This window comes from Mus caroli, unplaced genomic scaffold (assembly GCF_978045245.1).
Source record: "Mus caroli unplaced genomic scaffold, Mus_caroli_1 scaffold_9, whole genome shotgun sequence".
In the NCBI taxonomy this organism is placed as follows: Eukaryota; Metazoa; Chordata; class Mammalia; order Rodentia; family Muridae; genus Mus; species Mus caroli.
In genome coordinates, this window is record NW_028227264.1 from 40,573,877 (window position 1) to 40,600,469 (window position 26,593).

The 26,593-nt window shown below is 45.4% G+C and overlaps 1 protein-coding gene and 1 pseudogene across 3 annotated transcripts in view; both read right to left on the minus strand.

Annotated features, from left to right (window-relative positions):
- Positions 1-292: 292 nt before the first annotated feature.
- Positions 293-26,593, minus strand: part of Afg1l (AFG1 like ATPase) — a 161,205-nt gene continuing 134,904 nt past the window's right edge. For all 3 annotated transcript variants that reach the window (XM_021174127.3, XM_085842799.1, XM_085842800.1), the window contains 3 exons: positions 6,342-6,482; positions 4,102-4,215; positions 293-1,308 (listed from right to left, as the gene is read on the minus strand). In XM_021174127.3, the coding sequence (XP_021029786.1) occupies positions 1,183-1,308; positions 4,102-4,215; positions 6,342-6,482 (381 nt within the window). In that variant the 3' untranslated portion in view covers positions 293-1,182. The remainder of the gene's footprint in view (positions 1,309-4,101; positions 4,216-6,341; positions 6,483-26,593) is intronic.
- LOC110303157 (U1 small nuclear ribonucleoprotein C-like) lies at positions 18,447-19,912 on the minus strand (annotated as a pseudogene).

The window sequence follows — 26,593 nt, forward strand, 5'->3', positions numbered from 1 at the left end:
ACCATCTTATTGGCCCAGAACTAAGATTCTCTTCTTTAAAAAACAAGAGTTATTTTTAATGTATGTGTATGTATGTTTGTCTGTGTGGGTAGGTGAGCATGTGCATGTGGGTGCCCCTGGAGTTAAGTCGCAGATTGTTTCGGACCACCCAATATGGGAGATCCTATGGGAGATCAGTGAGCATTCTTAACTACCAACCCATCTCTCCAGCTCTTTAAAATAACTGCAACCCAATTCCCTTTGGTGATAAAACTCAGCAAAGATGGATTTTACATAAATGAATCAGACAAGCTCAATGAAGGAGAAACCAACTTTTATTTATAGAAGATTTATCAAGTGTCCTTCCAGTTTCCTACAAGGCCCAACTCTGTGACTCAAGATCAAGGACAGGGAGTGGACTCTGTAGTGCAAGCAGAAGCTAGTGAACAGAGTGGAAACCTTGGGTGATGGAGGGGATGGTCCATGCTCCTGTGGGTGTGGCTCTGGCTCTGCCTCCTCCAGCACTCGACCAATCAGGATCCTGGAACCTGCCCCACTTTGGCTGTCTGTCAGAGCGGAGACCTGCCAATCAGCTGGAATTTTCCATTTGCTCCTTACCTGGTGGCTTTATAACCTATGTCCTCATGGGCTCAGGCACTGCCTGCCAACCTGGATCTATGGGTTAGACACATGTTCTTTATAGAGCGGAGGAAACCTCGAGGCCAAAGGTTATTGCCATTCCTAACCAACCAACTGACAGGAATACAGAGGCCAACGTAAAGTGCTTTTCCCTTCAGTTTATGTTCAGAAGGCTTTCTTTGTTTTAACCTGAACAGTAGGATGCCACCTGTTTCTTACAGCGAATGTATTTCTAAAGTGTGACTACTGTGCAGCCGAAGCTGGGAGGTGCACAGACATCCTGCATACTCTGCCTGTGCGTTCGTGATTCAGACAGTGCCGACATGTCAGGGTTTGCAGTAATCTTCAAGAGCAATGATTCCACTTTATAAATAAACGCAGATCTACAAAGGAGACAGAATTCTTCAGTGTGTCCATCCACTGCCACAGACGCAGCAGTCCAGAGGGCAAAGTGCATTGATGATGATGAAATGACCCCCGTCACGTCTCGGTGACGCAGTGACGTCTCACTGTCTCGCAGCCCTAACCAGTCACCTTTTCTTTTTAATCTTGTGAAAGTGGCAGTTACTTCCTGCTTCTGTCCCCTTCAATCCAGTACTGCTCCGTCTGCATCTCTGTGAGCCGGGAAATGGTGCGCTGAAAGGCGAAGATTTCCTCTTCCCCCGTAAACATGGAGAGCCCGGCTGAGTCCTGTGAGCAGAACAGACCCAGAAGCCAGCCCCTGTGAGAACCATTACTCGGAAGTAAGTCTTGCAGAAACAAACCCTGGTTTAAAGAAACCTTCACCCTAATCGACTTAGATAATATATTTTTCCATAGGTAATCTCTCAAATAGGACTAAAGTGTCAACTGATCTAAACCAATAGATAATCAACAGAACCAGGAAGAAAAAAAAAAAAAGAATATTAGCTCAAAGCCAAGAACAGAAAGGTTTTGCTCAGAATGGAAGTTTACTGCAAATTCTAAAGGAACATGCTAGAAAGAAATCTCTCTCCAAAAGCAGCCAAGAGCAAAAATAATTTTGCCAGGCATGGTGATTTGTCCTCTAATCCCAGAACTTCATAGGCTAAGACAGGAAGACTGTAAATTCAAAACAACACTGTCTTACCCTCCCACCTCACCCAAGAGAGGGGGGGGGGAGAGAGAGAGAGAGAGAGAGAGAGAGAGAGAGAGAGAGAGAGAGAGAGAGAGATCAGCAATTCATTAGAAAGGAATTTAGGAAGTTCTTCAAGGAGCCCTTTCTAGACTGAGAGGCTGGGAGGTTCTGTGGCTCCTGGCCCTGGAGAACCTGCCTGATCCGACTTTGTAAAGAGTAGAGCAGCTTTGGTCCTCGCTGCAGGTATTTGGTATCTGCTGAGGGGTAGGCTGGGAGCCTTCCGCTGTGACGCCAGGCAGCACCCTTAGGACTAGGAATGTCAACATGGCATGTGGTCATGAGGACGGCTTTGGATTTTCCTTTCTCTCCTTGGGGGTTTGCTCTTAAGTTCTTCCAGAGAAAATGTCTATGCTCCTGAACCCATCTTTCCCACAGGGTCCCCGTGACTCTAGGGCTCTGAGTCACATTCCCCGACTTCTTCACGATGGCCTGAGCTCACTTGGGCCCGTGTCTGAACCCCGACTCTTGCAAACATGTTAAGAGCCTCTGTGAGAAACTAACTTGACTGACTAGCCCCTTGGATACATGCCTGGAAATCAACAAGGACAAGGACTGTATAGTAGGCATTGCACCTTGAGAGGCAACATTGCTGTAGCTCTCACATGGGTTTTTGTTTTGTTTTGTTTTGTCTTTGAAAAGATTTATATATTTATTTTATGCATATGAGTACACCACCGTTGCTCTCTTCAGACACACCAGAAGAGGGCATCGGATCCCATTACAGACGGTTGTGAGCCACCATGTGGTTGCTGGGAATTGAACTCAGGACCTCTGGAAGAGCAGTCGGTGCTCTTAACTGCTGAGCCATCTCTCCAGCCTTCACACGGGGGTTTTAAACAGTTAATCCTATACCACTATAGTCTGGATGTTTGTATCTTCCAAAATGTCCATGTTGAAACCTTAGCCCTTGTTGAAGAGATGGCTCAGCGGTTAAGAGCAATGACTACTCTTTCAAAGGTCCAGAGTTCAAATCCCAGCAACCACATAGTGGCTCACAATAATTTGTAATGACATCTGATGCCCTCTTCGGGTGTGCCTGAAAACAGCTACAGTATATATATATATATATATATATATATATATATATGTACACACACACACACACATATATATATAATATATATATACACACATACAGTGTGTATATATATATATATATATATATATATATAATTTTTTTTTAAAGAAAGAAACCTTAGCTCTTCACCCTCAAAGGAGTGACATTATGTGACAGAGCCTTGGGGCTCTGTTGATTAACTCTTGAGAGTGGGGTCCTCAAGAATAGCAATGGTGTCTTCATAAAAGAAGACCCAGGATGACCCTTTCTTCCTTCTGCCACATGAGGCATATGACAAAATAACTTGACCTCCGACTCGGAACTGTGAGAAACAGCTTCCATGGTGGATATGCTGTATATGTTACGCTATTTTGCTACAGTGGTCTGAAGAGTAGGTCACATAAAACAATCATGTTTTCAAATTTTACCCAAGGATGTAAAATGTCTATTCAGGTCGACAAGAATTTACTGTTGGGCCTGGAAGAATGCTGTCCCCATTCTTGGCAGTTAAGTTCCTTTAAGATTTAATTATTTATTTTACATGTATTTTACATCTTGTAAATTATTATTTTACATGTATTTTACATCTTGTATTATGTATTTTACATCTTGCCTGCACGTGTGTCTATGCACCATGCAGCACAGAAGCCCAAAAAGTGCATCAGATACCCTAGAATTTGTGAGCTGCCATGTGGGGGCTGGGAATCGAACCCAGGTCCTCTGGAAGAGCAGTCAGTGCTCTGAACCACTGAGCCATCTCTCCAATCCCAGTGCTGACAGTTTAACTTTTGACTAATAGGTTAATGGTTTCGTAGCTGTTCAATATACCCCCTAATGCTTTCACAGAAGAAGGGAATCCTTCTGATCGGCCTTGGATGAATCCAGAGTTCAAACTCCAGAGAAACCCCAGACCATATCAGTCTGTTTCCTGCAGAGTATCCCTAGGCCTGGCACCCAGAGGTGCTTTCTCTGTTAAGTGTTTCCTTAATGAAAAGTCTGGGACTAAAGCATAGATTTCTTTTTTAAGCTGGGACTTGCTAGATTCTCTCGGGACTCTGTTTCTGCGATGTGACAATGGAGGGAAGGATTACACAATCAACAGGGGCTCCAAGATGAGACTCAATGTGCTGAAATTGAGCCAGATCCGGCTAGACAGCACTGCTTGATGGCTAACTCTACCCTGCATTCCTTCTGCAAAACGTGGCGTGCATCAGACTCTAAACCATTGAGCCATTTGATAATAAAACGAAATGAAGTTAGCATCACCTACCTGGCTCAGCCCCAAATCGTCCATCAGGATTCTGCTTTGGTCCGACTCACTGTCCTGATGCTGATGCAGAAACAAGCTTGAGATAGGAGCTGAAGCGGAGCAGATAATGCGCACCTGAACCAGGAAGAGAGGGCGGTGGGACTCTGCTCACAAGATAAAACTTGTCTGTCACATAAGGAGCTTGGGTCTTTGCTTTTACAATGTCTGTGACGTTTTTCCTAGTAGCTTGTACTTATGTGATGTTTGAAAACCACACAGCACTTACCAAGGCATTTCCACACAGCTTAGACCGTGCTGTGAAGCAGACAGCAGGGCCTTATACAGGGAACCCCAGGCCTGTGGCAGTCTCAGTCCAGACCCCCGGGTCTGGTGGTCTTCCTTTATGTCTCTGGTTTGGATGTCCGAGGCCTCTCCAAAGCTCATGTTGAAAACCTCCCAATACAGGACGAGTAAGGGGGATGGGGGCCTGGGGTCATGATAATTCCACAAAGATCTGCCTGAACCCTTTTCTATGTTTAATATTGATTTTCAATCATCTATGTCTGTGTGTGGGTATGTGCATGGGTGCCCATGGGGCTCAGGAGAGGGTGTGGGGTCCCTGGAGCTGGAGTTAGAGGCAGTTGTAAGTGCCCAACGTGGGTTTGGGTTCTCTGGAAGAGCTGTACTCATTCTGAGCCATGGAGTCATCTCTCCAGACCTTTTTTCTATAAGCATCCTGCAGGGTACTCTTCAGATAGAATTACATCAATTTCCTCTCATTATCTCAGTATTAGGTGAATGGGCCGACATGATCACAGCTTGAAAACAGTTCATGTCTTTTATATATTTTATGTCCATTAGTTTATCATACTTGTTCAGGTAATTTTGTTCTTTCAGGCAGATGTAGCTCAGGCTATCCCCTAACCCATTATATCCCCGCCTCTTCCTCCCACACAGCACGATTACAGGCATGTACACCACGCCCAGCTCCCAAACATATCCCTCTTGATGTTTATAGAGCCAGATTTGCCGTGAGCCTTTCAAAAGTCACCATTCACGTAAACCATCCACCCTTAAAGACAACAAGCTGGCTCCAGAACCTGCACTCCCATTCACTAAATCCTCCAATCACAACTGGTACTCTTTCCCTTACTTAAATGGAATGTCCTACTTCACAAATCTTCATGAATACATTCTAGAATAATGTCTGCTTAATGCTCTCAATTTCTGAAATAAGATAATTCTGACCGTTCTTTAAAAGAGAATAAAAATCTCTAAATATGCGGTTTAGTTAGAATAAATGTCGGGGGTACTTTGAGTATTCTGTCACATACTGCCAGGTAAAAGCTTTTATCCCTATAGAGAAGTGGGAAGCTGGGTCTCTTGGTGTAGTAGAGGGCCATGACCTCCACAGGCATGAAGTCCATGCTGCCTGGCCCTGGACCCCCGGATGGCTACCACAGTGTCTCAGTGCCACTGTCCTTCAGCCTGGCGTCTTGCTTGGGGTCACGGAGGTCGCTGAATGGATGAGTAAATGCAGCATTAAGCGCTCCCACCTTCTGTTCCTGCCTCCCTTCCTACAAAATCCCCTCGGCTTTAGAATTACTGCTTAAGTCTGAGCAAAGACTAGGCAGGGAGATCTTTCGTCATTAAAAAAACAAACAAACAAAAAAATACTTAAACTATTTTTACTGTGGGTATCTTCTTTTGGGGTGTACACTGTGAAGAGGGGCTCACCCGGATTGTAATCTGCCACACTTCTTCCTCACAGAATCATGCAAGTATCATTATTACCCTTCACTTCTACAGAAGGAAGCCGATCTCAGAGGCTGAGCCAGTCTCCAGCACAGACAGCCTGGTGCCAGGCTCTGCTCCTTAACCACTAGGCTAGATGGCTTTTCATGGTCAGGCAATGGCTCTGCACTGCCTGGCTAAGACACAGGGATTAAAATCAGAACAGCATGCTGTCTCTTGCTGGTTAGTTCCTGGGTGGCACTGGGAGATCACAGGGAACATTTCCGTTAGGCAAAGGGTCATTCATCATTCTCACGCTGACGTGAGCAATGACACTCGGTCTGGTGTACACAATCTACTTGTGGGATAACAGGACACGGATGGAGCAGAGAGCAACTTGTAATGGAGCTTGACACTACTGCAGTGAGTAATGGAGCAATAAAGGAGTTAGCATATCTGGGATTCTGGCCCAGGCCATCTGACTTCACAGCCCTCAATGCTTAGCGCTGGGAACATGGCGTCCTTACCTTGAAGTCATAGAAGTTATCAATGAGAGTGATAAATCTTCGCGCTTGCGTCCTCTTTGCCAGTGAAAACTGCGGAATGTTTCGTATGATTACCGTATCAAAATTCTTTGATAATTCCAAATAGTCACTTGCTCCAAGTGGCTGTAAGTAAAACAGAAAGAAGGGAGTTGTGGTCATCTTTGGAATCATTTAATTAGAAAGCTTGTCACAGAGGGATCTAGATGTTAACTTTAGGGTGACTAGACCCGATGAGGCAGTTTTTGAAGGCCAGGTAAGGACATAGGCATGTACATGACAAATTGTAGGGACCCTTGCCCTCCTTCCATCTTTCCTGGTTGGAGTTTCCATCCCCAGACCTTGTGCCTAAGCCTGGCTGAAGCCACAGTACTCTCTTTTGTCATGGAAAAGCTCCAGGCTTCAAGTGGGGGAATTCTAGTTTAACCCTGATTCTCTTCCAAGGGCCCCTCCTGCTGAGAAGAGCTCACAGTGCCTGCTCTGCATACTGCTTATTAACTGAGCCCTTGGGGTACTTTATGTGGTCTTTCTCATCTCTGCCTCACAGAATTATGAGGACTGGGTAAGTAGCACTCAGCACAGAGGCTGGGGCATGCCTATGAGTCTAAGCCATTTTTGTTGTTTTTGAGAAAAGTGTCTATGTACTCCAGGCTGGCTGGAATTCACTGCCTAGCTCAGGCTGTCTTGGGGACTCACAGTGATCTTCCTGCCTCAGCCTCCAGAGTGTGGAGGTTGGAGGTATGCACCCCTCTGCCAGGCTTGGCCATTTTTGTGATTACTATTTTGAGCTCAAGTGATTCAGCTGAGGCCAACTGAGCCCGGTATGTGAAGGCATGCCAGTCCCAATGGGAACTAACCAATTCTGCACCCCCAAACCATAGGGCAGCCACATGCATCTGCCTGACATTAGAGTCACACCAGGGACCTTGGGGACCCATGGAATCAAAAGTCAGGGAAAGGGTAAATGGTGCGCTAGCGTGAGAGAATGGCTTCACAGCCCCTCTGTTCCAAAGCTACGCGTCTCTTTTGAAATCAGTTAGGGTCACCTCCCCTTCTGTAAATCAGAAAGCATATGCAAAGAATGTGTAAAGACCTCATGCTTGGTATGTGGTTCTTATAATTAAGCTGGTGCTTTGTGAGTTTTTTTTATCAAACCAACCACGATCAGAGGTGCGCTGGCGTGCCGAGGGCAACTGCTGGAGTGCCGAGGGCAACTGGAAACCAGGGTTGTGCTCACTCGGCGGTCTCACAAACTGCACACTTTTGTCGGTAGGTCCTGCGTTTGCCATTATATTAGCAAATATTCCCCTCCCTCATAGCAGGAAGACAGTTCTGTGCTCACTCACATAAAGAAAGTAAAGCGCATTATAGGCTCCCTCTTCTGTAGAAGCAACAGTCGCTGAGGACACTGAAGTTGCTCTTCAGTGTGTGCAGCCGGGGATGATGGAAATGTTCAAGAGGACGGTGCTGACGGCTGCGACACAGTGGGCTTGCACTAAGTTCCTGCCAAACTACCCACAGCTCCAGTGGTAAAGTCTGCGTTCATTTCATTTTACCACATTAAAATAAATATCATCCTTAGTGAGGTAACCCAGTCACAAAAGAACACACATGGTATGCATTCACTGATAAGTGAATATTAGCCCAAAAGCTTGGAATATCCAAGATACAATTCACAGACCACATGAAGCTCAAGAATAAGGAAGGCCAAAGTGTGGATGCTTTGGTCTTTCATAGAAAGGGGAACAAAATACTCATGGGAGCAACTATGGAGACAAGGTGGACAGCAGAGACTGAAGGAAAGGCCGTCCAGAGACTGCCCCACCTGGGGATCCATCCCATATACAGCCACCAAATGCGGATACTATTGTGGATGCCAAGAAATCCTGCTGACAGGAGCCTGTTATAGCTGTCTCCTGAGAGGCCCTGCCAGAGTCTGACAAAAACAGAGGTGGATGCTCACAGCCATCCAATGGACTGAGCTCAGGGTCCCCAATGGAGGAGTTAGAGAAAGGACTGAAGGAACTGAAGGGGTTTGCAACCCCATAGGAGGAACAACAATGTTAACCAACCAGACCCCCCAGAGTTCCTGGGCACTAAGCCACCAAGCAAGGAGTACACATGGAGGGACTCATGGTTTCAGCTGCATATATAGCAGAGGATGGCCTAGTTGGGCATCAGTAGGAGAAGAGGTCCTTGGTCATGTGAAGGCTTGATGCCCCAGTGTAGGGGAATGGAGGGCAGGGAGGTGGGAATGGGTGGGTGAGTAGGGGAACACCCTCATAGAAGCAGGGGGGCGTGGATGGGATAGAGGATTTCTGGGAGGGGGGGGGAAAGGGGATAACATCTGAAATGTAAATAAAGAAAATATCCAATTAGAACAAAAGCCATAGGCTATAGATAGAGAGCAAGATGACTTCCTTCTTTACAAACGCCAGAGAGAAGAATGGATGTACTAATTAGTGAAGACTTTTCCAAAGGAAGTAAGCGCCAATAAAATGGATTTAAAATATAAAGTGGGAACTTGTGAGAGCTGGGGCAGGGCTTGGCTGGTGGAGTGAGTACCTCACATGCAAGAAGCCCCACCCAGCACTGTGGAAAGCCAGTGTGGTGACCCCTGGGTCTCAGCACTTGGAGGGTGGAGGAAGAGGGTCAAAGCCAAGGTCAGCCAGGGCTACAAAGTGAGCTTGAGGTCGGCCTCAGACACTTGAGACTCCATCTCCAAAAACCATGAAAAAATTAAAACAGGCCAGGTATGATGGTGCACACCTTTAAAATTCCAGTACTGGGAGGCAGAGAGAGGTGAATCTCTATAAGTTCAAGGACAGCCTGGTCTACATAGTAAGTTTCAGGATAGCCAGGGCTACATAGAGAGATCCTGTCTCAAAAAACAAACAAACAAACAAAAAAAGAAACAAAGAGGGTTTTTGCTTAGTAAATATTTTACATAGTGGCTTTGTTTAAAGGTCTATAATCCTGAAAGGAACATTCAGGACTGACTCTGGCGAGCTACATGAGTGCTTGTTAATTAGAAGTGTTATGTTTCATCAGGCAGGGCAATGGAGGGGTTGGAGATGCTGGGCCCGTTCCTTGCAGTCAGGCAGCCTTGAGCAGATTGCTCTGAAGTTTGGTTTCTTCACCAGTGAAGGAGATTCCATCTAGCAGGCTCGTCCTGAGGACTCAATGTCTTGACTACCAAGTACATGCTCAGGAAATGCTGGTCGCTTACAGATTCACGGGTGAGGGCACATGGGACATTCCTTAGCATGCCACATTCACTGCGCAGCTATGACCCAGTAACAGTTCAGTAATCCTTTCATGAGGTCATGAGGTCAGGTAGCCTCAGTGAGCCAACATCTGTACTGACCTGGTCTGTCCTTCAGGAAAGGACATTGCTGCCTCCACTCTTCCTACCATGCTCTACATGGCCTCTGCCCATCAAGTCCTATGTAGGTGACAAACAGCTTCTGTACCAGATCTTGTCCTCAATGCACGGCCAGGGGCAGAGCCCAGGCCTCCACTATGCTCGCTCTAACACGGTACACAGGATGTAGGAAGTGCTTAATATTTACGAAATGAGTAAGTAGAGAGATCTACTGATAACATACAAGCCTGCCAGGAGAGAAGACCAGTTGTTTCTTTAGAACTCATTGGTCTCCAAACACAGACACACAGACACAGACACAGACACAGACACAGACACACCCCCACACCCCATATTTCATTATATAGCTCTGGTGACTTAGACTTTGCTCAGTCAATCAGGCTGGCCTCAAACTCACAGAGATCCATCTGTTACTGCCTCCCGGGCGCTGGGATTAAAGGTGTGTACCACCATGCCTAGCTACCCAATAACTGTTTTTCATTATATAACATACAGAATCAGATGTTTTCACTGAACCACATATTGCTGCTGATACTGCTGTAAGCCACACAAATGGTATCACTTTTGATGTATGCCAGTCATCATGGAGACTATAGGAGACTATACATAGATAATGCTGCCATGCAATCCCTTGCTTTCTGGCAGTCAGTGTTTAAAATGTTTGGAACCATTCAATGCAATTTGAAAAATAGTCTAGGAAATTACAAGTTAAAACCTCTGACATGTTTTTGGAGAAATGCAGGATGCCCACGTGGGGTGTGGACGCCTGGGAACAGCTCCACGTGTTCCTGCTTGCTTGTCTATGCCGTATGGACTGTGATTACCCAGCTATCTCTTACTAAGACAGGAAGTGAAGGGATCTGCCCACTCTTCAGCCCCGGTTTGTAATCCGGGGCCATTAGAACGTGGCGTAAGACAGTTTCGAGTTCTAAGCTTAGGTCTCAGCACCTAAGGCTCTTGCATACCTAGATCAACTGCTGCAGAGAACGCAGAAAGGCTAATTGCCTTGACGAGAACGGACCCTGGACTAGCATAAAGCTGGCAGGTCCCCAAACAGACAAGAGTCCAGCTCAGATCAGCAAAACTGCAGATGCCAAAGCTAGTCCGACAGCGATCAAAAGAACGTCCCAGCTGACCAGGACACCAGAGGGCAGGAATGAATGCTTATTGTTGTAGTCCACTGAGTTTGGGGAGGATTCATTATGTAGCAATAGCTAAAGGAACCATGCTCACCAGCGAGAGCTACTGCAGAATTCCGTGTTCTCATTATTGATAACAAGTTCAGCACATGTAGAAAAATTTGGCCTAGATTTTTCAGTTCTACGTTACTGGTAAAAATATGTAAATATATATTCAGTGATTTATTTGATGCCACTGGCTCCTGTATTGACTTCAGATTTCAAGCCACAGTATACATCTCATTTCCAGAAATAAATATTATGATTTACTACATACAGGAGTCAAGTAAAAAACGGTTAGGAAATTATGTAGCATCCTGACAGGATGCAGGACGACTTGGGAGCGAATGACTGAAAGTGGAGAGTAGTGAGAAAAGAATGGGCCGATGTGAAGAGAGTGTTAGGGGAGAGCAGCATCTTAAGAGCACGCCAACAGAAATAGGAATGTGGGGTTTAAATGACGATTCACAGAACGAGAAATCTACATGAAGTGTAAGGGCTACGAGATAAGAGCAGAGGAGCCATAATCGCTGAAGAAGGATGACGTGGTAGCGACAGGCCATGTCTCACATACTGGCCTCGAAAAGGAAATCAACAGCTGCTCCACGCAGGCAAGCAAGCACGTCACCACGCCTGCAGCTCACTGAAGACAGAGTTTATCCACTTATTCCAGAAAACAACATGTCAGACTCAGCGAAGAGCCCTTTACAAGGTATAAACTTGACTCTGCCACTTCTAGAAAACAGAAGGACAAAGGAATTGAGATCCAACAAAAGACTGTGCACAGGGACACTTGGGGCTGTGTGCACAGGGACACTTGGGGCTGGTCTGTGCACAGGGACACTTGGGGCTGGTCTGTGCACAGGGACACTTGGAGTTGTATGCCCAGGGACACTTGAAGGTGTGTGCCCAGGGACACTTGGAGCTATGTACACAGGGACACTTGGGGCTCTGTGCACAGGGACACTTGGATTGGTGTGGCCAAACTTGACCTTGACATCTGATGGGGGACGTGAGTGAATAAGAAGACATGCAGATGGGATGTTGCCAACAACAATGGTGTTCATAAAAAATATTTTACGGTATGGAAACACACCTATGTGAAACATTGAGTGGAAGAAGTGTAGTGAAAGTTTACAGCTGTGTTAAGACCCGTGTTTCGCCCAAACCATGTAAGCAGGAAAGGGACCAACTGCTACCTGCAAGTACATTAAGCTTTGTGTTTAAAGAGCTTCTTTAAAAAAAAAATCTATATTTTATAAAAGAAGCAAAATGCATTATGACAAAAGAGAATAAAACAGAATGATGATGTTAAGCAAGGTTAAATATCTTTACTAATTCCTATTTATAATTTGAACACTGTGTATGTGGTGGTGGTGGTGGTGTGTGTGTGTGTGTGTGTGTGCATGTATGCTCACATGCACATGCATGATGTGTCTGAGTAGTCATGTGGAAGTCAGAAGACAGCTGTGGAGTCAGTCCTGTCCTTCCACCTTTAGCTGGTTCCAGGGATCAGACTCGGACTTCCAGGCTCACACGAGTGCCTTCGTCTGTAGTACCTCTACCTCCCACGCCATCTCACAGTTTCAGCTACCCAGTCCCCTGCTTACTTCCCAATACTGATGTAAAGTCAATGTGTAAAATATTCAGCACAAATACAAACACAATCACACACCACATGATGATGTTTTTGATCAACGGTGGGTTATATACAACAGGGGTCCATGAAATTATAAAGGAGCTGAAAATGCCCTGTATCTTAGTAGCTTTCTGTACCCTTTCCACCTTTACATGCAAACACTTGCTCCTGTGTTTCAAGCATCTTTGGTATGTATTCAGTGCAGAGATCCGCTGTGCAGGTTGGCAGCTCAGGAACAATAGATTCTCCATTGAGCCTATGCTTTCGTGAGCACGTCCTATGGTGTTCACTTGATAAAACTGTTTACTGAAGCATTTCTCAGAGCCCATACTGACGTTAAAGAGTACATGACTGCACTGAAAAACTTGAAAGGTTCTAAATCTCCTTAGGTTCGCCATTGTCACCTTTTAATATATCACTGTACAAGACTCGGAGGCTCAGAGGGGCACTACCACCTTACCTTCTTCAGTCCCTAGCAGAAAGGAACAAAGGCTTGCATTGTATGTAAGTCATAAACACAAGACTTCCTCCAGCTGCCAATAATCTCAGCATTGGGCAGTACAGGCAAAGGGACCAGGAGTTCAAAGTCATCCTTTGATACGTAGTAGGTTTGAGGCCAGCCTGGGATAGGTGAGACTCTGTCTAAAAAGATTTATACAAACCAAAGACTTCCAAATCAACTATAGCTTGGATGAAGAGTAATACCAAATCCTGTAAGAACTCTGAAAGCACTCTGACCTTCTGACCACAGTAACATAAAATTACCCGGCATCCCCGGGATGCCATGGCAGCTGCGGGTACCTGTGCTTTTACCTTGCAGTAGCTCATCCTGCGTAAGTAAGCCGCAGCATAGGATACTTTCTGAAACCATAACTGATATTGTGAATTCATGCGATGTGCCCTATGAATAATTAAAGCCCATGATTACTTCTGAGTACTAAATGGCACTTCACTTAGTAGTATCCTTGAGTATGTTATTCAAGTAGCATTATCTACAGCGGGTTCTTCTGCGAGATAATGATGACATTCTCCGTCTTTCTACCTGAACAATTAAAAAGTTTAATAGTCTTTGATGCGGCTGGTTATCTGGATAATTTTCGAGACAGGAACAATTAAAATCCACTTATTCGATGGTTTGTGCATTCCCTACTATTGTCTCAAACTCTTTGTTTCTGTGGAAACCTGATGGAAACTTAAGGAACTTTAAATCTATAATGAGTTTGCAAAGAGCGTTTGTTTTCCTTAATTACCGGGAGTGTACAGCTGCATCACACGTAGCAGTTTCTCTGGCAAACTTTGAGGAATAAAGAGCTTGCTTGCTGGCATCTTTCTCCCGTGTGAGGAAAAGCACAGCTGTCTGCTTTGGGTTTGACCCTGGTGCCAGGAGTGGGGCTTTTCTCCATGCCCCGCCCCCCAGCGTTGCCCCCTGGCCTACAGTAAGCAGCTGTCCACTTCCCCATCCACGTGGCCTGAGCTTCTTTCTCCTGGCCTTACTTTAAAGCTGATTCGGCTCAGGTAGGATGATTATCGTGTCAGGCTCTGTCTGGATTATACCATCCTACGAGTCACCCTTCATCCATTTAGCCTTTTCTTTATAAATCTCTTGGAGCAGTACTGGAGAGCATCTCATTAAACAAGAATGCATGGCATCTTGCTTTGTTTACAATAGGAATGGCCATACCTCAGTTCGTAAAATACCCCAGGAATGAATGTTTGATGTGAGTTAGAGTGAACGTGGCCTTCTTAAAACAAACCAAGAGGTCACATTAGTTTATGTTACTAAACAACTTATAGCTGTCAAATGCCAAATCTGTAATTAGAAAACAGGGCACTGAAGTCTATTTGTGAAGTATTTCCCCAAGAGTCAGATGGGAGAAATCTCAGGAACATGAGACCACAAGACCCAGCAAGGGAATATTTACTATCCTAGGACACTGTGGCGACTCTTACAGATTCTCTCCAAAGGTGTTCTTGGGCGTGCTGAGGAAAACACCCTCCTTTGTGAATGTCATTTCAAGGTTGAAAGGCCAATTCTTTCTAAGTCTACCAGATCTAGCCCCTATTAGTGCTAATGCAGGAACTCCTGGGAGTGGCATTCTAACAGTAAGCCTAGAAACACAGACCTCCAAGTCTCACCCCAGGCTGCACTGGCTAGGGCCATCATGTCTCAGTTTTTACTGATGGACTGGGCAGAGTAGGGAATCACGTGTGCACGCTTGCACGTGCTCTACAACTGCACAGCATCGCCAGCTCAGTCTCCCTAAGGGCCATGGTCTAAAGGCAGTTTAACACGATCCTCGGCTGTTAGACACATCGAGTTAACTCTCTAAAACGATAAAGGACTAGCTAACCACACGAGCCAACTAGTTCTCTGAAAAATACGAATCTGGATATTAGCAATCTAGATATATATTCAGTATCTATCAAGGGAAAGAAAAACAGTCCAAGTGTGCTAGAGTTATTTCACAACTCATTTATTAAAACAACCCTATAACAATTCCTTCCTTTTTTCACTCAGAAAAATATTTTATCAGCTGGCTAACCATTTTTATGAATGTCTCACACAGAGGATAATAGTATTTGACTGTACAGAAGATGACAAACTGTATAGCCAACACTGAAATGTTTCCATTTGTCCCCTGTTCATTTTTAAGTGGAATACGTTTAGCCAGACATCTATAGGACAGAGGTGAAAGAACCGGCATCACCATGTCTCTGCTCAAATGGTAAGTCAGCGCCTGCAGGGTAGCATGGCCACTTACAGAGCAGAGCCTCCTGATCTTCCTCAGCAGAGGGCAGCATTTGCTGTGTCTGCGGGAAGGAAGGCCAGCACTGTAAATGTGTCTGGTTCTGGGATCTTTCCAGAAATTTGGGAGATTATTCACAGGCTGCAAGATCAGGTTCTGGCCCCACCAGCAAAGGGTTTGCACAGGTATGTCCACTTGTGGGTAGCTGGGGTACAAGACAGGGGAAATGCTTTAGATAATGAACTTATGTTAAATCTCAGGATTCGAATGTCTGAACATGGCAAAGCTGTGTAAGTGCAGAGGTCTCCTTCCGTGTGTTTTGTTTGCAGCTAGATGGTTTGGGGTTTTGCTGTTGCTTGGTTCTCCTTTGAGGGGGGTAACACTGGGGACAAACTGATTCCTCTTGCGCTCGGATGTCAGAAAAGCGTAACTAGTCCTGGAATCAAAGTGCATGTCTCTGTGAGTTATCATTCCCCCTCCCATTCTTCTGCTCTCCACATCATCAAAGTACTGAGTAAAGACACCCATTCATCTAAGCAAGGCTAAGTGCCTCGCCACACTACTGCGAATACAAAGGCCAAACCCTTCAAACCACGAACAACACTGTGAAGAGAATAACTCACTCCATCTTCTTGCCTAGAAGACAACCTTGACTTATCTGCCCAAATTTTATCAAAAGACAAACATTCAAGGAAACCCTGAACAGCCTTACCCTCCCCAGTTCTAAAACCTAAAACCTTTTCTGGTTTGAGCGATGTTCAGGGATGCAAACTTGTGGGACGCGGCTTTGACCTCACAGCTCTAGCTTTGTGAGGGATTTTTCTAGATTAAGTTAACTGAGGTGGAAAAGCCTACCAGGACGAGAACAGTGCTACCCCATGGCTGGGGTCCTGGATTGAATAGGCAGGAAGCCCCAGAACCTGCCTATCTCTGCCTCTTTCCTGCTGGAACCACAGGCGCATGCCACCAAGCCTGGCTTTTTGACATGAGCGCTTAGGAGCAAACTCAGCTTCCTTGCATGGCAAGCACTCTACTGAGCCACCACATTCTACCCAGGTGTCAAGACCACATATGTTTGCTTTCTTTCTGCTGTTGTTTTGTTGTTGTTGTTGTTTTGTTGTTGAGACCATCTAGTGAGGCTCTGTGGAGGCCTGGTGGATTTGAAACTCACTCTGCAGACCAGAGATCACAGGATCCTTCTACATCTGCTTAAGAGCTGGGGTTGCAGGCGTAGGCCATGATGCCGGCCTATCAGGAATTTTCCTATCATTTTAAATCTGGTATTAAGCAAGTGTTTTCTAAAGGATTAGGTCTATAATTGTGTGTGTGTGTGTGTGTGTGTGTGCGCGCGCACATCTATATGGGCACACATCTGTTGGAGTGCATGTACATACACATATGTGGAGGTCAGAGACTGATTCTGGCTGTCTTCTTTCTACTCTGTTTACTGAGTAGAGTCTCCTGATGAACCTGGAGCTCTGACTGAGCTAGTCTAGATAGCTAGCTTGTCTCAGGGATTCCATGCCTCCATCTCCACAATGCACTACCCACTAGTTTTTTTGTTTTTTTTTTGGGGGGGGGGGTTTCGAGACAGGGTTTCTCTGTATAGCCCTGGCTGTCCTTGAACTCAGAAATCCGCCTGCCTCTGCCTCCCAAGTGCTGGGATCAAAGGCGCTTTCCACCACGCCCAGCTCTACTAGTTCTTATGTAGGTAACAGAGTCAGAATCCAGACTCTTGTCTACACACATGGCAAGAAACTTTATCATCTGAGACATTAGAAAGGGACTCTAGGCCCTAGGTTGAGAGTATTTTAAGGTTTATTTTTAAATGCATTTTAAGTGCATTAAGGTTTATTTTTAAGGTTTTATTTTATATGCATGTTCAGGAGTGGGAGCGGGGTTTGTAGGACATACATGTAAGTGCAGTTGTCCCTGTAAGCCACAAAGGGTGTCAAATCCCCTGAAGTGGGAGAGGGGAGGTTATGAGCTGCCAGGTATGGGTGCTTGGAACTGAACTCCAGTCCTGAGTGACAGCATTATGGCTAAGTGCCACACCATCTCTCTAGTGCCAGGTCTAGAATTATTGTTTAAAATTTCCATTTGTTTCTTTTTTATATTTTCAATTTCTCACCCAAATGCCCACCTTTTTGAGACAACTCTAGTTAGCCTAACACCTGCTGTGTAGACCAGGCTGGTCTTGAACTCACAAAAATCTGTGTGCCTCAAGCTACTTTGCAAACATTGTCTAGAGCTGGTGAGATGGCTTAAAGGGTAAAGACACCTACCACCAAGCCCGACATCTGGGTTCAATTTCTGGGAACCCATGTGGTAAAAACAGAAGGCTCACTCCATTGCCCTCTGGTCTCCACACACAGCATGCCATGCAGCCACCGCCTCCCCACTAATAAATAAGTGTAATTTTCAAAATATCATCTGTAATTCTGACATTTGTATCATCTCAGGGTAAGTCTCTGCTGGTTACCGTCTGTCTTAGTCAGGGTTTCTATTGACCAAGGTGACTCTTATAAAGGACAACATTTAGTTAGGGCTGGCTTACAGGTTCAGAGGTTTAGTCCTTTATCATGGCAGTAAGCATGACAGCATCCAGGCAGGCACAGTGCTGGAGGAGCAGAGAGTTCTATATCTTGTTCCTTATACAAACAGGAAAGGATTGTCTCATGGGCAGCTAGGAGGAGGGTCTCCAAGCCCAACCCCACAGTGATACACTTCCTCCAAAAAGGCCACACCTACTCCAACAAGGCCACACCTCCTAATAGTGTCATTCCCTGGGCCAAACATATTCAAACCACCACATGGTCTCTTTCAAAAATGGGTCATTTTCTGGCACCTGCCTACACCTAGTGATTTTGGGTTGCATGGCATTTTGGGATTATTATAATACTAATTTATTTCAATGCTTCTACTTTAGCAGATAATTAACTCAGGTGGTCTCAGGCTTGAAGCTCTGTCTTTTTTTTTTTTAAACTAATAGAGCTGATGATTTTATTTTCACATTTCACAATACAAGTGAAAACCACACTTTTTTGTATTACTTCTCCCTCCAAAAATATTCTGTTAGGAAGGGAAGTTTCCTTTCCATGCATCTAGTAAACACTCAGGCTCAGTGCCAAGATCTCCTGGTGAAACAGAACAAGAAATACAAAATGATCAAGAGTGCTTCTGCTCTTATCTGTCTGGCCGAGTCATGCCAGGCTGTGTGGGTGCCATCATAGGACAGGTGGGAGGTCTCATCATGGGAGGCCAGGACATCATGGGCATGTGGCCTCCCATGGGTGGTCTCATCCCAGGAGCAGGTCCCACAGGCATCATCCCAGGAGGAGGGGGCCCATCACTGGCATCAGGAGAGGGTCTCCCATGTGGGGTGCAGGCATCATGCCAGGCCAAGGAGGACTCAGGGGACTGGGGAGCAATGGAATCATGGCCCCTGCAGGTGGAGGAGCAGAAAATGGAGCGGGAGGGATCTTCCCTTGTTGAAATGCAGCAGTTGTCTTGTCAATCAGGCTCTGGGCCTGATCTTCCATCCCTTTCTGGTAATAGTCTGTCACATTCTCTTTGTGTTTCCAACCACTGCAGTGTGTCTTTCTCACAGATGGAGAATCGCGGGTAAGATAAGTTTCACAGTAGTCACAATAAGACTTGGGCATGTTGCTCCACAAGCCGCTGGCTACCTGGGCTTGAAGCTCTGTCTTCTGTGAGACAGCACTGAAACCTCTGTCCAAGCATTTGCCTTTCCTTTGCTATGTATGCAGTCCACAGGCTAGGCTGAGATTTAAGCATTGTCTGTAAAAAGATTTTCCGGGCTATTTCTTTGTGACTTTTTTTTTTCTCCTTTTCTAGATTTTTTGGCTGCTGTGATACCCACTTGCTCCACTGTGGCTCCTCAGACCATAGTCTGGCTGGATTCTACTGAATTTTAGGTAACTATAAGAGACTGTGATAAACTCAGCCTATCAATGCTGCACCCCACTTTCTCCACGCGTTTGACTGGACATGCCATTAGGTCAGTTGTTCTTAAGATTTTTGTCCAGGATTTACAATGTGGTTAGCAAGCAGGCTGGTCAAATAGAAGCTATCCCAGCAGTATGGAAGGGCTACAGCCTCCTGGCTCTAGCGTCCTTTGAATCAACTCTGTCATTTCCAGCTCTGTCCCCTCAGCAATGTGAGACCTAGGAGGCAGAAGTCACAGAAGTCTTCTAGGCTGAGCACCTCCCCTCGATCCTGCCCACCTTTCACTTTCATACCCAACTCGGCATCTCTCAAGGCTGAGCTCCTCCATCACCCACAGCTTCTGCTCCTGCATATCCTGTGGTGCTAAGCTTAGTCTGCTCTTCTCAGTGTGCTGACATACACACTCATCAACTTCTCTCTTCTGGAACTAAGACTGTAAGAATGGAGACTGACTCTTCTACTCGGGGACCTACCCCCTCGCTGGGCCTGGAACTGAGCCAGCCTTCCTTACATCAGATACTTGCTGATGGTTATGGAAAGGGTCAGGCACTCTAAGAAAGGCAGGTTTCTGTCCATTAGCTTTTATAGACAGCATAAATGATATTGAGTGTGGTGAATGCTGCAGCCCCATCTTCCTGGAAGAGAGGCCTCCAGAGGAGGTGGCCCTGTTGCTTGGCCTCATGGAAATGCTGGTGAGAGCTGCTGCCCTTTTCCAACTGCACAGATTCACACACCTTCCCAAAACGCTTGGGTTCTGTAGGGGCCAGAGGTGGTGGGTGACTCTAATTTGCGGGAGTCAGCTCTCTCCTAGCACAGGGATCCCAGGAACTGATCTCAGGTCACTAGGCTTGGCAGAAAAGAACTTCTACCCACTGAGCCAGCTCATTGGCCCTGAAGGGAACTACTAGATTTGATCCAATACAATTTTATCCTTGAGACAAAGTGAGCTCTTCTCCCCTGAGAGTCATGAGGAATCCCTGGGGGCCTCCACTGTACAGGGACTGGACTGGCTTTTAAATCAGTCATAAATAGCAGAACATTAAGTGTCCTGTTAGGAAAGGAAACAGATCTTTGTTAGTTAGTTAGTTTGTTTGTTTGTTTGTTGTTGCTCACAGAGTCTACAGCAAAGCTAGAGAGCTAGCTCTCAGTGGCTTAGAATACTGGCTGCTCTTTCAGAGGACTTGGGTTCAATTCCTAGCACTCACACATGGCTCACAACCATCAGTAATTCCAGTTCCAGGATATCTGAAACCCTCTTCTGGCCCCCAGGGGCACCTGGCATGTATGCAGGCAAAACATTCATACACATAAAAGAAATTTAAAAACATTTAAGTCTACAGTCATAAACAATAGACACAAAGGTACCATTCTTGATCAGGCTTGAAAACAGGCACATGGTCAAAGAGTCTTGCCTAAGGGTTTGCCCTCCAACGGAAATGTCCCCGTAGAGAGAACAATGTGTCTCTTAAGCCAGTTCTCCTTTCTTCTTTCTGACTCCTTCCCAAGTCTCCTTTCATCATGGACACCATCAGTATGACTCCATGCCACATTTCTAATCCAGTATCTCTTTCACGATCATCTCTCCAAAAATCTTTTCTTCTTTATCCTTCTAAAATAGTACAACAGATACAATGTGTCAACAAGCTACCACCTAACACAGATTTTCTTGGAAGACATAAATCAGCAACAAATAGAGAACAACCACAACATTACAGAAAATTATTTTCTCCTTTATGTCCACAATTTCAAAATAATGACATAAGTTCAGGTACTGGGGGATGTATGCATTCCTACGTGTACTTTTTAAATCAGACTATGGTCTGCACCGATTGTGAGAATTTATTCCAAACCCCTTTGCATTCTAAGAGCACACACAGGTGGCATTTATACCTAACTGAGTGTGCCCTCCGCATGGAGGATGCGGGATGAAGTACATCCCTACAGTGAAGCCACAGGACAAGTGGAGGCCATGGTTACAGAAGATGTATGCCGGCAAACAAGCAAGAGAGACGCAAAAGGTGCCTTCTGACACCACAACTGTGCCTCCTACAGAGCTAACCAGGGTTAAAGCAGGAAGGACTGAGAACAAAACACAGCACTGGATTCATACTCCCATAAAAACCAGACCAATTTTCCACTAAGGTCTTTATCATCGATATCACTTGAGGCCTCTGCTTTAGGGAGGGTGGCTAGCTGCTCTATTCAGAACCTGGCTTTGTCAAGAGTCAGCATAGGTAAGAAAAGAATTCCTTAAGGATGGTCCTGATGCTTGGAAGAGAAAGGGCCATAGCGATTCCTGGACTGCCTCAGCCTGCTAATAAATGGCCCCATCCTGATGCTAATCACCACGGGGGCATCCAAAGACAACCAGCAGCAATCTTGGCCAAATGGCACAGATAAAAGCTATTCATCCTTTAGCATTTCCCGACACTGTGCCAAGACAGGACACAAACCCAGAAGCAGTTCCCAGCCAGTAGTTTCATTAGGAATAAAACCAAATAAAGCATGAGGTGGAAGGAGGGTTCCAGTCAAGAATTCTCTGGAAGATCCTATTTGGTAAGACTTGTAGCTTAACAGTATATAAATTAGTATGATTTGAGACCGATGAAGGCCAATACACGACTCTGATTCTGACGGACATCTATTCCTTGAGCACCAAGGGCAAGCGAGTGAGTGTGGGAGGGAGAGGGAGAGGGAGAGGGAGACGGAGACGGAGAGGGAGAGGGAGAGGGAGAGGGAGAGGGAGAGGGAGAGGGAGAGGGAGAGGGAGAGGGAGAAAGAACAGGACAGTGACAGCGAGTACCCACCAACTGCATGCTTATGCATTGACGGACATATTTTCTGCCCAGACTTTCCATAAACACACCTGGCCACCTGTCATTTTAAAACCACAAATAATGAAGTGCTCTTGCAAACAGTTACCTATGAACACAGTTATTAGTTGAGGAACCAATTTTCTGCAGGTGTAAAAATTACATTTCTCCAAAGGAAAATTCAGGAATAGCCAGTTTACTCATTAAGCCTTTAGAATTCAGCTTTGGCTTGCTTTCTCTGAAAACGATTCTTTCGTTTCTGGGTCACAAGAGTTTAACTGCAATGCGAGTGGCTCCCGGGTGCTGTGGTCCCTGGCCATCGGTTCTCTAAAGAACCAAAGCACCCAGGCGCTTTGATGCCCGTGGATTCTCTCCCCTAACCTTTGTTATTAATATATCAGAAATTCAAACTGAGAAAAACTTAAATTATATAACCAATGGAATCTATAACGGTCAAAAATTATTAAACTCATAACACTTAAAAACTAGTTGTATTTTCCAAAATAAAAATAATTTCATGATAAGAGTGGTGCTGTTTTACATTTGAAAAAAAAAAAAGCTCTTTAATGTTTGGCTCACTAGAAAATGGCTAATTCTCATGTGTTTCCACCTTCGTTCATAATGAGGGAACCTCGACGTGGGAGCAGATGTGAACACCCCGTACTCTGACCTCAGGTCTTTTTCTCTCTCCCTCTTCGCTCCTTCCTTTCTTTCCTGCTTTCTGAGACAACATCTCCCCGCAGCCCAGGCTGACCTCAAACTCACTGTGTAGTCACTCACTGGCTCTCCAATAACCCCCATTACCAGGGTCAACTATGCTGCCTGCGTGAGATGTAGGACCTGCCTATTTAAATTTTTTAAAGAAGTTGACAAGAGGTAGATTTTAAAATGTTAATTATACAGTAGAATGGGAAACTACTTCTGCTGTGTGTGTGTGTGTGCATGTGTGTTGTATATGTGTGTATATATTTAAAATCACATTTATTTATATGTGTCACATGTATGTGTGGAGGTCAGAGGTCAACTTGCTGGAGTTGGTTCTCTCTTTCCACTCTGGGGCTGTGTGAAAGTGAATCAGGCCACAGGCTGGTGGCTAAGTGTTGAACCATCGTAGTCATCCCCTGTCCTCAGCTTGAGCAAGATCCCACTACGTAGCCCAGGCTGACCTCAAATCCCCAAACCTTCCGCTTCAGCCTCCCAATGCCGAGATTACAGGTACATCCCACCGTACCCAGCTTAGAGTTTTTGGATTGTTATTTTCTATTAGCCTTTCTGCATTTTTCTTCTGTCGTGTGTGATTTTACAACAGTATGCATTGGTTATTAGGAAATGTTACTTCAATAAACTAGACCTTCCAAATGTGAAATGTTCAATTACACAATTACCAAAACATTTAGGTAGACATGGTAGCAAACACCTGTGAACTGAGACTCAGAAGGCTGAGCAGGAGTTCAGAGTCAGCCACGTCACATAGAGGGAGACAGTGTTCTAGCCCTGCCTCCTCTCCCCAGACCCCTGAAATTCTGCATTGTTAATACCACCATCAATCTCACCAGAGGGGCGAGGGAAAGGTTCAAAGACTGGAACCATGATGGCAGAGACAAGTGCCAAAATTTTAACTTTTACTCCTTCACTCAGACTTCAACACTGGTGACAAACATTGCTCATTGTTTTAACTTGAAATGACAGTTTCCACTCATTTCCAAGAAATGCCTGTCAAACACTGTGGGGAAACGTCTGCCAAGTGGAGCAACCACACTCTGTCACTCAGGCTTCTATGTAATCTTTAAGGGAGGGAAAAATATGAAAACCAAGAGCTTTGTCTTAAGGCGGCCATGGTATTTGGCATACAGAAGTGTCTCCTAAAGTGGGCCTTCCATCCTCACAAATATAAAAGAATGCATGTTCTCAGAGTCAAAACTTAACAAAACCAGTTAGCTAACCACCGTATGTGGCCTCAGCTTAGATGGAGAGTCTGCTTGGCTTGGCTTGGCTTTTGCTGTGTTGTTCCTCTGTGAGAGCCCAGCTATGGAGGACACTGCACAGTCTGGTGCCACTGTCTGCATTCAGCAGGCTTTACCTGCCATTCCTATAGCACCATTGGTGGAAATCTCACCCCAGTGGGCTCACAGGGGCTCTTGCATACCGTGATTACTCAACACAAATCCCTGATATAAGTAACTACTAGACACGCCATGGCTCTGGATCCAGAAAGGGCACCACATCTCTGGCCTCCCTTTCCTTTGGGGGTGCTCTGATAAAGCAGCGGAATTTGTATTAAGGGCCTCTCGGGACTGGCAGTGTCTGCTTCCTCAGCTAGCGCCATGCTCTATTGGTGTCTCAAAGCTGACCTCAGATGTGGAAATGTGCAAGGAATCTGAGTGGATTTCATGGCAGAATTTGAATTCTATTTATGAACTGACACAGAATTGCCCAGAAATTCCCAGGCCACAACGTAAAGGCGAAGAATGCAGCATCTAACCCTCAAGCCAGTAAGGAGCTCAAGTCTTCCTTTTGCTATTTACTAGCTATACGACCAGATGAAAGTTACTTAACATCTAAATGCCTCCATTTCCCCATCTGTAAAATGGGACAATAATTGCACCTATTTACGGTGGCACTAAATAAGCTACTATATAATGAACACTTGGAATGATGGCTTCCTCATGCATGGTTCTGTTAGCTGTTATTTTTATATGGATGCTAGGGGGTCCTATTCTGGACTGATCTAAGCATGGCAATGCTGAATCAGACTTGTGACGAGATAGAATAGAGAATACTAGAGATACCACGAAAGCAGATGTTGATCTGCAGGGTTACAGATGTGAGGCTATGCTTAGAGCAGGGAGGGAGAGGGGTGCAGAGGGTGGGATGGTTGACTTACGGAGCATCTCCAGTACTTCAAGTTAAAACCTTCCCTTCCCTCGTTAACTTACACACGGATACACAAGCTGCTACCCACTTAAAAGTCCACAAAAATAGTATTTCCCCCCATGGCTCAAAACTCCTCACTGCAGTGTCAGCCTTTTGCTCCTTAGGGGACGATGCTCTCCTAATGATGTCCATGGTGGCAGCTGGGGGGGGGGGTCTCAGGCCTTCTAGAGACTACGCTGTGTGACCCAAATGTGGACCCACCCCCCAGTGTTTACTCAAGGACCTGGGTTGGATGTGTTGTTTTTATCTTGCCTGACTATCTTGTGGCAGCTACTTAGTCTGGCTCATAAGATCATCATAACTAATTAAGAGTTTTAGGCTTAATCTGAAGTTGATTGATCTCAAGGATCCTCTCCGTGGAACATTCAGTCTCTGAATTGCCGCAATTATAAAGCTGCAAAGAAATGCAAAAACCACCATAATAAAGAAAATGGCAGTGAGGAACTGACCGCTTAAAAACTTAGCCCTTCCTCAGAGTTCTCCATAGTGAGCTTACCACTGGGGAACGGGCCGCATCCCACCGCGTCCCACTGCATCCCACCCTGTCCCACTGCATCCCTCGAGCCAACGACCTGTCAGTCACTCAGAGCTTGTCTGATTCAGAAAACATCCCAGCTACAAGGGAACAATGCTGACTTACCCATGCGTGTCACTGACAAATGAGGGGTCTATCTAACTAGAGGAGAGAAAGCTAGGCAGTCAGTGGCATTTTGTGGTAATGACCCCGCAAAAACTCCAAACGAAAACAACTGGAATGTTCATGCAGTAAAGGGTAGCAAGAAATCATGAAATTCTGGAACATTTTATAGAAGGGGTTTCCTATGCAACTGAACAGCCAGTCACAAAGTGAAAGATATAATAGTGTGTTGGTTATGCCAAAATAAATGGAAGTCTTGTGTTATTGTTGACTTTGAGAATTTGGTTCACAATTGTCATGAGGCCCAAACTTTTGTCAAATAAAGCTGAGCCGTGTTGGTATTAATTTCATTTTTCAATATTAAATCCTGATTAACCTTCTTCCCTCCAACCCCACTGCACAGAAAAAAGACGATGAGGGATTTTGGATTCTAAACAACCTCTCTCTGTTACCAAGTGTCCAGAATTAATGAACCTCGTAGAGAGACACCGACACTCGGACGTGCTCCACGAGAGGGCCCCGACCTCCTCCAGGACCCCACGGCCTGCTGGTTCCTCTGCCTCACTGGAGGCCTCCTCAGTGAGAGGAGGGCCTTTACCCTTGACCAGAGAGTCTGATTTAGCAAAGACAGTGAAACTTAAGCACAAGTCCAAGTGGACTTTCTCCCTGTAGGTACAGGTAATAGGGAGTTAAGACTGACGCTGGGAGAGAAGAAGGAGTCATGTCAGCCACGGTGGGGATCAGAGGTTGCCTCTCCATCAGAGTCTTAATTAATCCTAATTGTATTCCCTCTAAAGAGCTAAATGACTGCGGGTTGGACTCATCTGTGGTTTAAAGGTGACAAATGCTTGCCTGCTAGGAGGAGCTCAGCGGCTTTTGAGAAACACACTTGGTTAACACTCAGCAGATAGAAATGAGAGCAAGCTTCTCTGTGC